Source organism: Moschus berezovskii, chromosome 5, assembly GCF_049115385.1.
Source record: "Moschus berezovskii isolate FMDL1 chromosome 5, NW_MosBer_1.0, whole genome shotgun sequence".
Lineage (NCBI taxonomy): Eukaryota > Metazoa > Chordata > Mammalia > Artiodactyla > Moschidae > Moschus > Moschus berezovskii.
In genome coordinates this window covers 110,519,884-110,533,276 of record NC_142464.1, presented here as the reverse complement: position 1 = coordinate 110,533,276, position 13,393 = coordinate 110,519,884, and the positions used below count along the sequence as shown (strand labels likewise).

At 39.1% G+C, this 13,393-nt stretch overlaps 1 protein-coding gene across 3 annotated transcripts in view; it reads left to right on the top strand.

Annotated features, from left to right (window-relative positions):
• The window catches only part of MAPK10 (mitogen-activated protein kinase 10), a 195,086-nt gene that overhangs the window by 24,214 nt on the left and 157,479 nt on the right, over positions 1–13,393 (top strand). For 2 of the 3 annotated variants that reach the window (XM_088836102.1, XM_088836100.1), the window contains exon 2: positions 4,848–5,017. In XM_088836102.1, coding sequence (XP_088692228.1) covers positions 4,848–5,017 — 170 coding nt within the window. Of the gene's footprint in view, positions 1–4,847; positions 5,018–13,393 lie in introns of those variants that run through there. The other variant, XM_088836101.1, reaches the window with a different exon arrangement.

The following is a 13,393-nucleotide window of genomic DNA, read 5'->3' as shown; positions in this document are numbered from 1 at the left end:
TGGACCTTTGTTGGCAAAGTAATGTCTCTGCTTTTTAATATGCTATCTAGGTTGGTCACAACTTTCCTTCCAAGGAGTAAGCGTCTTTTAATTTCATGGCTGCAATCAGAATCCGCAGTGATTTTGGAGCCCCAAAATATAAAGTCTGACGCTGTTTCTCCATCTATTTCCCATGAAGTGATGGGACAAGATGCCATGATTTTAGTTTTCTGAATGTTGAGCTTCAAGCCAACTTTTTCACTTCACTTAGAGGGCTTATTAAAGTAAGATGTTGGACCTCAGAGTTCCTGATTCAGTAGGACTGGGGTGGGAGTGAGGCAGTCATAGTTCTAAATAAGTCTGCAGGTGATGCCAATATGGATGCTCCAAGGAGCACACTGTGAGAATGGTGTTCTAATGCTGCCTTTCTCAAAGTCAGATCCTCAAATCAGAAACACCTGGACTGCCTGCTAATCTCCCGACCCTCAGGACATATCCTGATGGCCTGAATTCACATCTCTGAGGGGTTATGTCAGTTTGTATTTGATCAAGCTCCCCAGGTGGTCCAGACACACATTCACATCTGAGAAACAGTCAGAGGGGGAGGACTGGGCATAAGGTTAGCCAGAGAAAACACAAATCAAGTCTTCTTTTCAACATAACCAATTTTAAACCGAGGCTTGGCCTCTGTGGTTGTTTTACGGGTAGCAGTTGAATGAATTAATGATAATGAATGTAGGCAGGCAATTAGTCGCTACTCTTTGTTTGCTCCCAGCATCTTTTCTTTATTCTGCGCTAAGCTACATCATCCCTATTTTAATTCCCTGCTTCTCTGGCTGTCCCTATCTAGATGGGGACTTTATCTTTTTCTTCTGTCTCCAGCGTCAGAGGTCTGGAACAAAAGGATCATTACATAGGATCACTACACACATGGAGTGCAGTTGTTACAAGTGACATTTCAGAGGTGAAGAGAATATGTGGGGGAAGAAGAAAATAGATTACTTAGGTTTGATGAGACTAGTGTGTGCTAAGAATGCTGTGGGTGGTCAGAAATAGAATAGTAAAGAATGTAAAGAAGAGTCAGAACATGACAAATGGCGAGTCAGGCATTTCTTCCCAAATTAACCTTGACAGGGGGCGCTTCCCCTGCGGCTCAACGATAAAGAATCCACCTGCCAATGCAGGAGACATAAGAGAGGTGGGTTTGATCCCTAGGTCGGGAAGATTCCCTGAAGGAAGGCATGGCAATCCGCTCCAGTATTCTTGCCTGGAGAGTCCCATGGACAGAGAAGCCTGGAGGGCTATGGTGCATAGGCTCACAAAGAGTCGGACGTGACTGAAGTGATGTAGCACGCATGTACAACCTTGACAGATGAAATTCATTTGTTAGTCTAACTATGATTTATTTCACCTTTCCTATTTGAGAGGAAAAATGACTTTATTAGGGTTACTTTCAGTTCAGTTCAGTTCAGTCGCTCAGTCGTGTCTGACTCTCCGCGACCCCATGAATCACAGCACGCCAGGCCTCCTGGTCCATCACCAACTCCCGGAGTTCACTCAAACTCATGTCCACAGAGTCGGTGATGCCATCCAGCCATCTCATTCTCGGTCGTCCCCTTCTCCTCCCACCCCCAACCTTTCCCAGCATCAGAGTCTTTTGACTGAAAATTCAAGTCATTTACAAATACAATGATGAGAGGTTTGAAATTCCGGAGGCAGTCTATGAAGCACAGAACAGAAAATTAAACAAGACTATTTAATCAGAGCATTGTAAGCCCATTCATGGGAAACTAAACAGAGTTTCTAATTTAGACAATGGGTGTGGACAATAGCAGAAACAGGACATTATAACAATCCTTTATTCCCTGGTGGCTTAGATGGTAAAGTGTCTGCCTACAATGTGGAAGACCCGGGTTCAGTCCCCGGGTTGGGAAGATCTCCTGGAGAAGGAAATGGCAACCCATTCCAGTATTCTTGCCTGGAGAATCCCATGGAGACAGGAGCCTGATAGGCTTTACCAATATGTAAAAAAAAAAAAATCTAGAAATGGATTATAGATGTGGAGAACAGTTCCTGATACTGTAGTTGAAATAAAGAAAGTGAAGTCGCTCAGTCGTGTCCAGCTCTTTGCGACCCCATGGACTGTAGCCTACCAGGCTCCTCTCCCCATGGGATTCTCCAGGCAAGAATACTGGAATGGGTTGCCATTTCCTTCTCCAGGAGATCTTCCCAACCCAGGGACTGAACCCGGGTCTTCCACATTGTAGGCAGACACTTTACCATCTAAGCCACCAGGGAATAAAGGATTGTTATAATGTCCTGTTTCTGCTATTGTCCACACCCATTGTCTAAATTAGAAACTCTGTTTAGTTTCCCATGAATGGGCTTACAATGCTCTGATTAAATAGTCTTGTTTAATTTTCTGTTCTGTGCTTCATAGACTGCCTCTGGAACTTCAAACCTCTCATCACTGTATTTGTAAATGACTTGAGTTTTCAGTCTCTGTCCAAACAACCTAGATTCCTAACATAGTCCACTCTGTTCTTTGAGGTCTGTGTGCATTGGTACTGGATTGTTTCAGGCATGTGCATCCCAATCATAGACTGTATCTGTCGTGAGTATTCTGCTCTCAAGTCTGTCTGAGGCCTTAAGATTCTTGCACTAGATTTGTAGATTTTGCCACCATGTCTGCACAGTCCCCACTGTAATCTCCTTATTTGCATCACTGATGCTGCTTGCCCCTCTTCCAAGAGCATACTAGGGCAAATTAGTTTGTACTTCCATTTCAATTTTTTAATTAGAAATGAAATGCCAAAAATGTCTAAGGATATATGCAATGGAGTATTACTCAGCCACAAAAAGGCATGCATTTGAGTCAGTTCTAGTGAGACGGATGAACCTGGAGCCTGTTATACAGAGTGAAGAAAGTCAGAAAGAGAAAAACAAGCTTGGTATATTAAGGCATATATATGGAGTCTAGAAAAATGATACTGATGAACCTATTTACAAGGCAGGAATAGAGACACAGACATAAAGAACAGATTTTAGACCCAGCGGGGGAAGGAGAGGGTGGGACAAATTGAGAGAGTAGCATTGACACGTATACACTACCATATGGAAAATAGATAACTGGTGGGAAGTTTTGTACAGGAACAGTGCTCTGTGACATTTAGAGGAGTGGGATGGGGTGGGAGTTGGGGGGAGGTTCAAGAGGAAGGGGACACATGTATACTTACGGCTGATTCATGTTGATGTATGGCGGAAGTCAACACAATATTGTAAAGCAATTACCCTCCAATTTAAAAAAATATTTAAATGTCTAGGGAAATGGTTTTATTATCAACTAGAATTTCAGAGCCTGAGAAGGGTTAACTTTTCTTTCATATTATGTGAGAATTCGATTTTCTGAGGTCAGTGTATGTTAAAACCATACAAAGACCTTTAGTTTAGATTCTGGGCTCAGAACATTAAAGCCAGTTTTGTTATATCTTTTACTAGTTAAAATTTTGACATGCTAAAAAATTGTATGTGGGAATGTCCCACTCATAGACAACTAGCACTGGTTGATTAGCCACATCTCCTATTATTGTGGCAACCAAAACATGCCCACTGGTCTCCCAAATGCCTGCTAAGGGTTGGCACCACCTCTAAAGAGAACCACTGGTTTAGACTGTTCAAATGTCAAGTGCTGGAACTTGAAAGGAACCCATGGAGCACGTGTGTGCTCAAAACCTGAACAACATCAGCAAGAAGGAAACGAATGACTTTTTGGGTAGGCATCCACTAATGTGTGCTGCAAGAAAAAGCCTGGATAATATTCTATAACGTCCCTTCTCACTACAGAATCCAAACTACTTTATGTCATAGAAAGCAATGTAAGATCATTTATGCATAAACAGTGATCATGGATAATGGACATTTACATTATATATATTCATAAATCATGATTCAAAATAGCAATTTCTTCAATTGCTAAATATAATTAATAGAATTTCTCTTAATGATAAACGAAAGATATAGCAATTGAGATACTTAAAATGTAAGCTTGTAATAAATAAAAAAGCTGTCATGTGGTATTTTAGAACAGTGTTAGTCACTAAAATCTTTCAATGCAGGATAATAGCACTTTTGGTATTATTGACAGCAAAAGAAGTTAACACTATTTGATTCAAATTTTCCAAATTAAAACTATGCATTATTTTGTATCTCATTTCTTTCTGAGAAAAGGATGTAGATACAGCCTTTTTTTAAGGCAAATTAGCCCTCATTGTTCTTTTTCTAAAAATTTAGTTTATTTGGCTATGCCAGTTCTTAGTTGTGACATGTGAGATCTTTACTTGTGGCAGGCCAACTCTGTTGTGGCATCTGAGAGCAGTTCCCTGACCAGGGATTGAACCTGGGCCCCCTGCATTGAGAGCACAGAGTCTTAGCCACTGGACCGCTAGGGAAGACCTAAATACATTCTTTTACTCTTCTTCATATGGCTGTTACAACAGATGATCAGGGATCATCTTTGAAGTATTAATATCTAACACAGTCTCTGGGGCTAGTATATGTTTGGTAGGTGTTTGCTGCGTAAATAAATGGTTTCAGTGAAACATTTCAGAAAAAATGATGCAGATCTAAGAATATTTTATCATAAATAGTTTTAACATTGAAAACAAATTTTTCTTTGCACATTTCTCAGCTCGTTTACTCCAGATTATCATGTATGGGCTAGTAGATATTTTTTCCTGTGTGAAATGCGGGTTTATATAATGATCACAGATGACAAAGTATTAGTCATCAATGAAAGAACAGGCTTCTCTGCAGCTCATTGCCATTCTGGCTGTTCACTTGTCTCATGTTTTTGTTGTTCTTTTCCACAGGGATTCGATAAACAAGTGGATGTGTCATATATTGCCAAACATTACAACATGAGCAAAAGCAAAGTTGACAACCAGTTCTATAGCGTGGAAGTGGGAGACTCAACGTTCACGGTTCTCAAACGCTACCAGAATCTAAAGCCTATTGGCTCTGGGGCTCAGGGAATAGTCTGGTAAGTAGCATGAATCTAACTTCTGTTTTTAGAGGGAACCAGCTGTATATGTTGACTAGCCACAAACACACGTATACAAATAAACAGTATGACTTGAGATGGGAAATATCCATTCTACCAAAGAAAAATAAATTTATGAACATTATTAGAAATTTATTGACCCATTGGTTAACAATATGTACATTTTGCTTGTGACTAGCTTTTTCCTAGTTAAAAAAAAAATCCATTACACAACAACCATAGAGGAACCAAGAAAACCAGAGGTTTTGCTAAAGCATCTCAAAAATCTAATTTGGATGTTTTCACAGAAAGAAATGAGGACATATGTGTTCAGATAACAAGAAAATAAAATTCTCTACTCTGAAGAAGTATAAATGTGATCTCAAATGTTTCAGTGACTTTTAAAGTTTAATGTTTAGAATTCAGTTGCCTATTAGAAAAGAGGTATTAAAAAAATGTTTGTTGAGTATTTCCAAAATGGAAGGATTTTGGGCTCCTGAATAACCATTCTTTTTGTGACATTTTGAGTGGCAAATTGAAATGATGACAAATTAGGATCTAACTTGATGGTTATAAAACTCTTACAAAAGTGATGATACCAGATTGGTAAGCAATTTTTTTTTGGGTAGTTTTAACTTGTAATTTAGTAACCAAATATATTTAGTGTGAACTTCTTAGTGTAATTTTCAATTTTGTGGCTCACAACTATAAGTAAAAATTTAGGACATGCATTATAAGTATACATGTATATTGATATTTGTTTATAAGGGATATTTACTGATAACAATATATTTATTTGTTGTATAAGTTAAAGCTAGATTAGGGATATCTGTTTAAAAACACAAATATCCCTTTTAAGAGATGAAGATGAAATAAACATTATTTTAAACCAGGTTTTTTTTTATAATTTTATTTATTTTATTATTTATTTTTGGTTGTGTTGGGTCTTTGTTGCCTTAGAGGCCTTTCCCTTGTTGCAGCGAGCAGGGGCTACTCTGTAGCAGTGGTGTGCGGGCTTCTCGCTGTGTGGCTTGTCTTGTTGTGGAGCTCATGCTCTAGAGCACAGGCTCAATAGTTGTGGCACACAGGCTTAGCTGCTCCACAGCATGTGGGATCTTCCTTAATCAGAGACTGAAACTATGTCTTCTGAACTGGCAGGAGGATTCTTTACCATAGAGCCACCAGGGAAGCTCTTGATTTTGTTTTAAAAATCCTTTTCCCCCTCTCATTTGATATATATGTTTTTCCTATCTCATAGGATGATCCTAAAATCTGGTTCACTTCACTTTTTAAAAAATGTATTTTTAAGACTATTTTTTAAGAGTAGTTTTAGATTCAAAGCAAAATCAAGAGGATGATTCAGATATTTCCCATAAATCCCTAGCTCATACACATGCATTGTATCCCCCCATATCAACATCCTCCACAAGAGTGGTACATTTATTACAACTGATGAACGTACACTCACACGTCATAATCACCAAAGCCCATAGTTTGCAGCAAGGTTCACTCTTGGTGTCATACATGCTATGGCTCTGGATAAATGAAAATGATATGTATCCATTTTTATGGTATCATTAGAGTATTTCCACTGCCTTGCCAATCCAATATACTCCACCTATTTATTTCTGTCTATATTGTCAACCACTGGCAACAGCTAATCTTTTTACTGTTTTCATAGTTTGCCTTTTTCAGAATGTATAGTTGGAATCCAACAGAATATTGGATTGGCTATTCAGATTGTCTTCTTTCACTTAGTAATATACACTTAAGTTTCTGCCATATCTTTTTATGGATTGAAAGCTCATTTATTTTTAGCAGTGAATAATATTCCATTGTCTGGTGTATCATAGTTTATTTATTCATTCACCTACTCTGAAGACATCTTGGTTGCTTTTGTTTTGGCAATTATAAGTAAAGTTTGTGTGCAGTTTTTTTTGTGTGTGGATATAAGTTTTAATAGTTAACTTCATGTTGACAACTCATTTTAAGCTCACTCTCAACGCTTAGTCAATGCAAATGGCAGAAGTGCCTGGCTGGTATACTACTAAATCATTTACTAGCACTTATCAAATATACCAAGGTTTTTATTGAAATTCACCCAGGGAATTTCAGTCTTTGCCAATGTCAATCAGTCACTGTTTGTGCAATTTGAAGATGGAATATTTTAATATTTTAAAATAATGGGCCAGAACTTCATTGTGTAGATATTTTAAAAGCTAGGTAAATTTTTATTTTTAATGTTTGTTTATTATGGTGCAAGATTGCAGGTCAACATCTTTGTGACATAAAATGTCACAGGTGGCACAGCGGTAAATAATCTCCGCCAATGCAGGAGATATAAGAGATGTGGGTTTGATCCCTGAGTCAGGAAGATTCCCTGGAAAAGCAAACAACTCAGTATTCTTGCCTGGAAAGTCCCATGGGCAGAGGAGCCTGGCAGGCTGTTGTCCATGAGGTTACAAAGAGTTGGACACAACTGAGTGACTGAACACACACAAGGTTGCAGGTGAACTTCTGTATTACACAAAACAATCTTAAAGTGTAGTAAACAGAATACTGGTCCTTCAAATAGTCCCCAGAATTCTTGGCATGTTATCTTATTTGGCAAAAGGAACTTTTGCCATATAACTTTAAGATGAAGGGGGCCTTAAAATGGGGGGATTGATTATCCTCGAATATCAAGGTGGGACCATTGTTATCACTTGAATTCTTAAAAATGGAAATGGAAGACAGAAGAATGGATAAGATAGACGCAAGGAGACAGAAGGGAATAAAGATTCAAAACATGAGAGGGGCTTGCCTTGTTGTTGCTGGTTTTGAAGAGACAGGAAAAGTGTCATGAGACAAGGAGTAGGGCAGCTTCTAGAAGCTGGGAATAGCCCTCAGTTGCCAATTAGCAAGACAATGGAGATCACAGTCATACAACCATGAGGAACTAAAATTTGCCAACAATACCCAAACGAGCAAGGAAACAGATTGTCCTACAGTACCTCCAGAAAGGAACTCAGCCTACTGATGTCTTGATTTATCCCTGTGGGACTCATGTAGGACCTCTGACCTGAAGAACCGTAAGATAATAAATTTAAGTTGTTTGAGCAGCTAAGTTTGTGGTGATTGGTTGTGGCATTAACACTAATACATACATTATAATATTCTACTATTAAGATAATTGTTATAAATCTCCTAAAAAAGACACACAGAACTATATTATTTTCGAAGGAAGGAGTTCAGAGTACGTTTGTCAACTGTCCCCAAACTGTGAAATTCCTTTTTTCCTTCCAATTTGCATCTTTTACCCTAGATTATATATGACCCATGTAAGGAGGATAAAATGTGCTTGGGAGAGACCAATATTAATTATTCAGTTCAGTTCAGTTCAGTTGCTTAGTCGTGTCTGACTCTTTGCGACCCCATGAAGCACAGTGTGCCAGGCCTCCCTGTCCATCACCAACTCCCGGAGTCCACCCAAACCCATGTCCATTGAGTCAGTGATGCCATCTAACCATCTCATCCTCTGTCATCCCCTTTTCCTCCTGCCTTCAATTTTTCCCAACATCAGGGTCTTTTCAAATGAGTCAGCTCTTCGCATCAGGTGGCCAAAATAATGGAGCCTCAGCTTCAACATCAGTCCTTCCAATGAACACCCAGGACTGATCTCCATTAGAGGACTGACTGGATCTCCTTGCAGTCCAAGGGACCCTCAAGAGTCTTCTCCAATACCACAGTTCAAACGCATCAATTCTTCTGTGCTGAGCTTTCTTTATAGTCCAACTCTCACATCCATACATGACCACTGGAAAAACCATAGCCTTTACTAGACAGACCTTTGTTGACAAAGTAATGTCTCTGCTTTTTAATATGCTGTCTAGGTTGGTCATAACTTTCCTTCCAAGGAGTAAGTGTCTTTTAATTTCATGGCTGCAATCACAATCTGCAGTGATTTTGGAGCCCAGAAAAATAAAGTCAGCCACTGTTTCCACTGTTTCCCCATCTTTGCCATGAAGTGATGGGACCGGATGCCATGATCTTCGTTTTCTGAATGTTGAGCTTTAAACTAACTTTTTTCACTCTCCTCTTTCACTTTCATCAAGAGTCTCCTTAGTTCTTCTTCACTTTCTGCCATAAAGGTGGTGTCATCTGCATATCTGAGGTTATTGATATTTCTCCCGGCAATCTTGATTCCAGCTTGTGCTTCCTCCTGAGTTTCTCATGATGTACTTTGCATATAAGTTAAATAAGCAGGGTGACAATATACAGCCTTGACGTTCTCCTTTTCCTATTTGGAACCAGTCTGTTGTTCCATGTACAGTTCTAACTGTTGCTTCCTGACCGGCATACAGGTTTCTCAAGAGGCAGGTCAGGTGGTCAGGTATTCCCATCTCTTTCAGGATTTTCCACAGTTTATTATTCAGTTCAGTTCAGTTGCTCAGTCGTGTCCGACTCTTTGCGACCCCATGAATCACAGCATGCCAGGCCTCCCTGTCCATCACCAACTCCCGGAGTTCACTCAAACTCATGTCCATCAAGTTGGTGATACCATCCAGCCATCTCATTCTCTGTCGTCCCCGTCTCCTCCCCCAATCCCTGCTAGCATCAGACTCTTTTCCAGTGAGTCAACTCATCGCATGAGATGGCCAAAGTATTGGAGTTTCAGCTTTAGCATCAGTCCTTCCAATGAATACCCAGGATTGATCTCCTCCAGAATGGACTGGTTGGATCTCCTTGCAGTCCAAGGGACTCTCAAGAGTTTTTTATTAATAAGGCTTAATTTGGGCTTCCCAGTGGTTCAGCAGTAAAGAATCCACTTGGAATGCAGGAACCACAGGAGATGTGGGTTTGATCCCTGGGTCAGGAAGATCCTCTGGAGGGGACGTGGCAACCTACTGCAGTGTTCTTGCCTGGACAACCCATGGACAGAGCATCCTGGTGGGTTATGGTACGTAGGATTGCAGAGAGTCAGACACGACTAAAGCAACATAGCAGCACAACGTTTAATTTATTTTCTAGATTACATGTTTATGTTTTCTTCGGCATTCTACTGTGTGGTTTGGATACCACTTGGAGAGTAGGAATCCCATTTAAGAGGTCACTGCATTCATGAAGAATTTTCAAAGCAAAATAGAAAATAAAACAGGAACAAAAATTTCTGTGAAGGAGGAGAGAGAGCAGATGGAGAAAGTGGAATGATTCGTGGATACCTTTTTAAAATGGAACGTTGTAGAACATGAGAAAAATTTCCCAAGACCCTCAGTTTGGATCCGCCAATCTTCATTGGGATAATTTCATTTTCTTTCAAATAAAACTACCACAAGAATCAGGAGTAGTATTAAGAGGGAAGTTAATAGAGTTTTAAAGATTAAAAAGTAGACCCAAAGCACCATTTTGCTCAAGAAGTTAACAGATTGTTCCAGAAACATTTGAAAATCTACTAGAACTAATAGTTTTGTAGTATTTTTTATAGGTCACTAGCAATGGCAAGCCACTCCAGTACTCTTGCCTAGAAAATCCCATGGATGGAGGAGCCTGGTAGGCTGCGGTCCGTGGGGTCGCTAAGGGTCGGACACGACTGAGCGACTTCACTTTCACTTTTCACTTTCATGCATTGGAGAAGGAAATGGCAACCCACTCCAGTGTTCTTGCCTGGAGAATCCCAGGGACGGGGGAGCCTGGTGGGCTTCCGTCTATGGGGTCACACAGAGTCGGACACGACTGAAGTGACTTAGCAGCAGCAGCAGCAGCTAGTTGCTAGTGTTAGTCACTCAGTCGTGTCCAACTCTTTGCAACCCCATGGACTGTATCCACCAGGCTCCTCTGTCCATGGAATTCTCCAGGCAAGAATACTGGAGTAGGTAGCAATATCCTTCTCCAGAGGATCTTCCCTACCCAGGGACTGAACCTGGGTCTCCTACATTGCAGGCAGATTCTTTATCATCTGAACCACCCTTTACAGGATACATTGGGTCTCTGTTTCTCCTTGTATAGAAATGAAATCATACAAGGGTCTTAAGTGTAGTAATTTAAACAAATTTCAGTAAATAAATTGTCCTTGAGTACAATTTTTACTCCAGCAAAATCAGTAAAATTAATGATAGCTTTATCAGCAAACTTGTCAATAAAAGGACACCCGAATTCCAAAATGTTAGCCTTGGAATTTCCTGAGATTAGAGGAAAATAAAAGTAGCAAAGACAAAGATGAAGGGGCAGAAATGGGATAATGTATTCCTCTCCATCATCTTCCAATACCATCCTACCACACGCATAGACATGATTCCAGCACATTCCTTCTGTATATGTATATAGTTGTCTCTTCCTTGTCCCTCTTCCTCAACCTAACTTTGAGTATCTCTGTTTACTTATTATAATTTGGGTTTGTGATGTGCTATTTTTCTGGAAGATCTACTTTTGTATTAATTTGTCCTATCTAACTTCTTTATATTTAATTTTTTTGTTGCCTTTTTCAGTGGTGAATTCATCCACTTCTCTACACCAAAAACACATTTATTCCCAACATGCTTGCAAAATCCATACCTTTCCTCTGTTCATGAAACTCAGATTTGCATATTTTGAATGTCCCACATAGGGTTGCAAAGAGTTGGAAATGACTGAAGAGACTTGGCACACACACATGCATGATCCTGAGTAGAGTAACTGGAAGAAATTGGAAACTGGGAGTGTCTGGGGTCCCCAGAAGGAGGTGGAGGGCAGACAATGTGAAGCAGATGATTTATTTTATTTTATTTAGAGCAGGAATAAGACATGGAGGAACCAATTCCTCCTCCTCCAAATGGGAAATTCATCATCATTTTTTTTATTTTGGCATTCATCACTATAAAATTCTGTGTATATGTATAAGAAGGATTTTGCTTTTCAAGTGAACTGTTGATATATTAGTACTTATGTCACAGAATCTCCATTCTCCTAAGTTGTTTAAAATGGATTATCCTTTCTCCTGTTCCTGTTACCTTAAATTTTTTATTGGTTTCTTATATGTTGTTTTCTCCCTTTGAATGGCTTCATTGATTACTTACCATCAGGAAAATAAATAGGCAATACTAAAGTATTTTCAAAAGGAATTCACCATTATCATGCTATTTTTCATTCACCATAGATAATAGACCAAATATGTCATTATTTAGAATCATTAAATAAAATCTAATATAAAATCTTTAGAATAAATGAAAAATTTATTTCTACCACTGAGGAAAATATATTACCCATTGAAACAAAGAAAAACTGATGACTTTTCTTCTCCATGTGAACAAAGAAGTCCTCTGTGGCTTCCTAGGTGGGGAATTATAAAGTGATCTCTAAAATGTGTTTTTAACAACAGTAGTCAGGAGCCAGATGAACAAATCATTTCAGAACATCTTTTCAGTCATCAGAAGAGGATCTCATTAACATTGTGCCTACTACCAGCTCCAGAACAAAAAGTGAACGTAGGAAGAAATCAACAGCGGGGAGTTCATTATCTTCTCTTAGTTCAGTTCTGCTGTTGCTTGTCAAACCCAGAAAACATTTCTATTTTCTCTGTTCTTTCTGCAAAGATGATTTAAAGTGACAGTGAAATGGTGGCAAAATTCAGGTCAGTCAAGTTCAGCAGAGAAGACTTGCCAAGTTTGATCTGCCCCTTAATCAAAAAGAATTGATTGTACAATTTTAAATAACAGGAAGTATTTTAAACAACATTTTCTTTCCTTCTTGAGGTTGTTCTCTTTATCACCTGTGCACATGTGCTAAGTCACTTCAGTTGTGTCTGACTCTCTGTGACCCCACGGACTGTAACCCACCAGGTTCCTCTGTCCATGGAAATCTTCAGGCAAGAATACTGGAGTGGGTTGCCATTCCCTTCTCCAGGGGATCTTCCCAGCTCGGGCTGAACCCACACCTCCTGCATTAGCAGGCGGGTTCTTTACCACTAGTGCCACCTGGGAAGCCCCTCTTTAGTATCTCCATGCAATCAACTTGTAAGCAGTCCCAGTGCAATTTTGCAAGGTGATCTTTTACAGGATATTTGTGTCAGAGAGGTAAGCTGAATGCTGAAAAAGTATAGACTTCCAGTGGCTTATAATAAAAAATGTGTACTTAGAAAATTAAATATTTATTATACATTGTGTATTAACTAAAGTTTCCTGAAATTCCAATTAGAACAGGAGAACACAGAAATAGAAGTAATTATAGTCATAAGATGCCCTGGTAATAATGCAGTGGGTTAATCAATTTTAAATTAGATACATATCCATATGTGCATATACAAAATGAATATATAACAAATACATAATTTATAAAATATTGCATATGTATATGTTAATATAATTTACATAATTTACAAAAACGTAAAAAAATCATTTCTAGTGATTGTCCTTCAATCAGTGG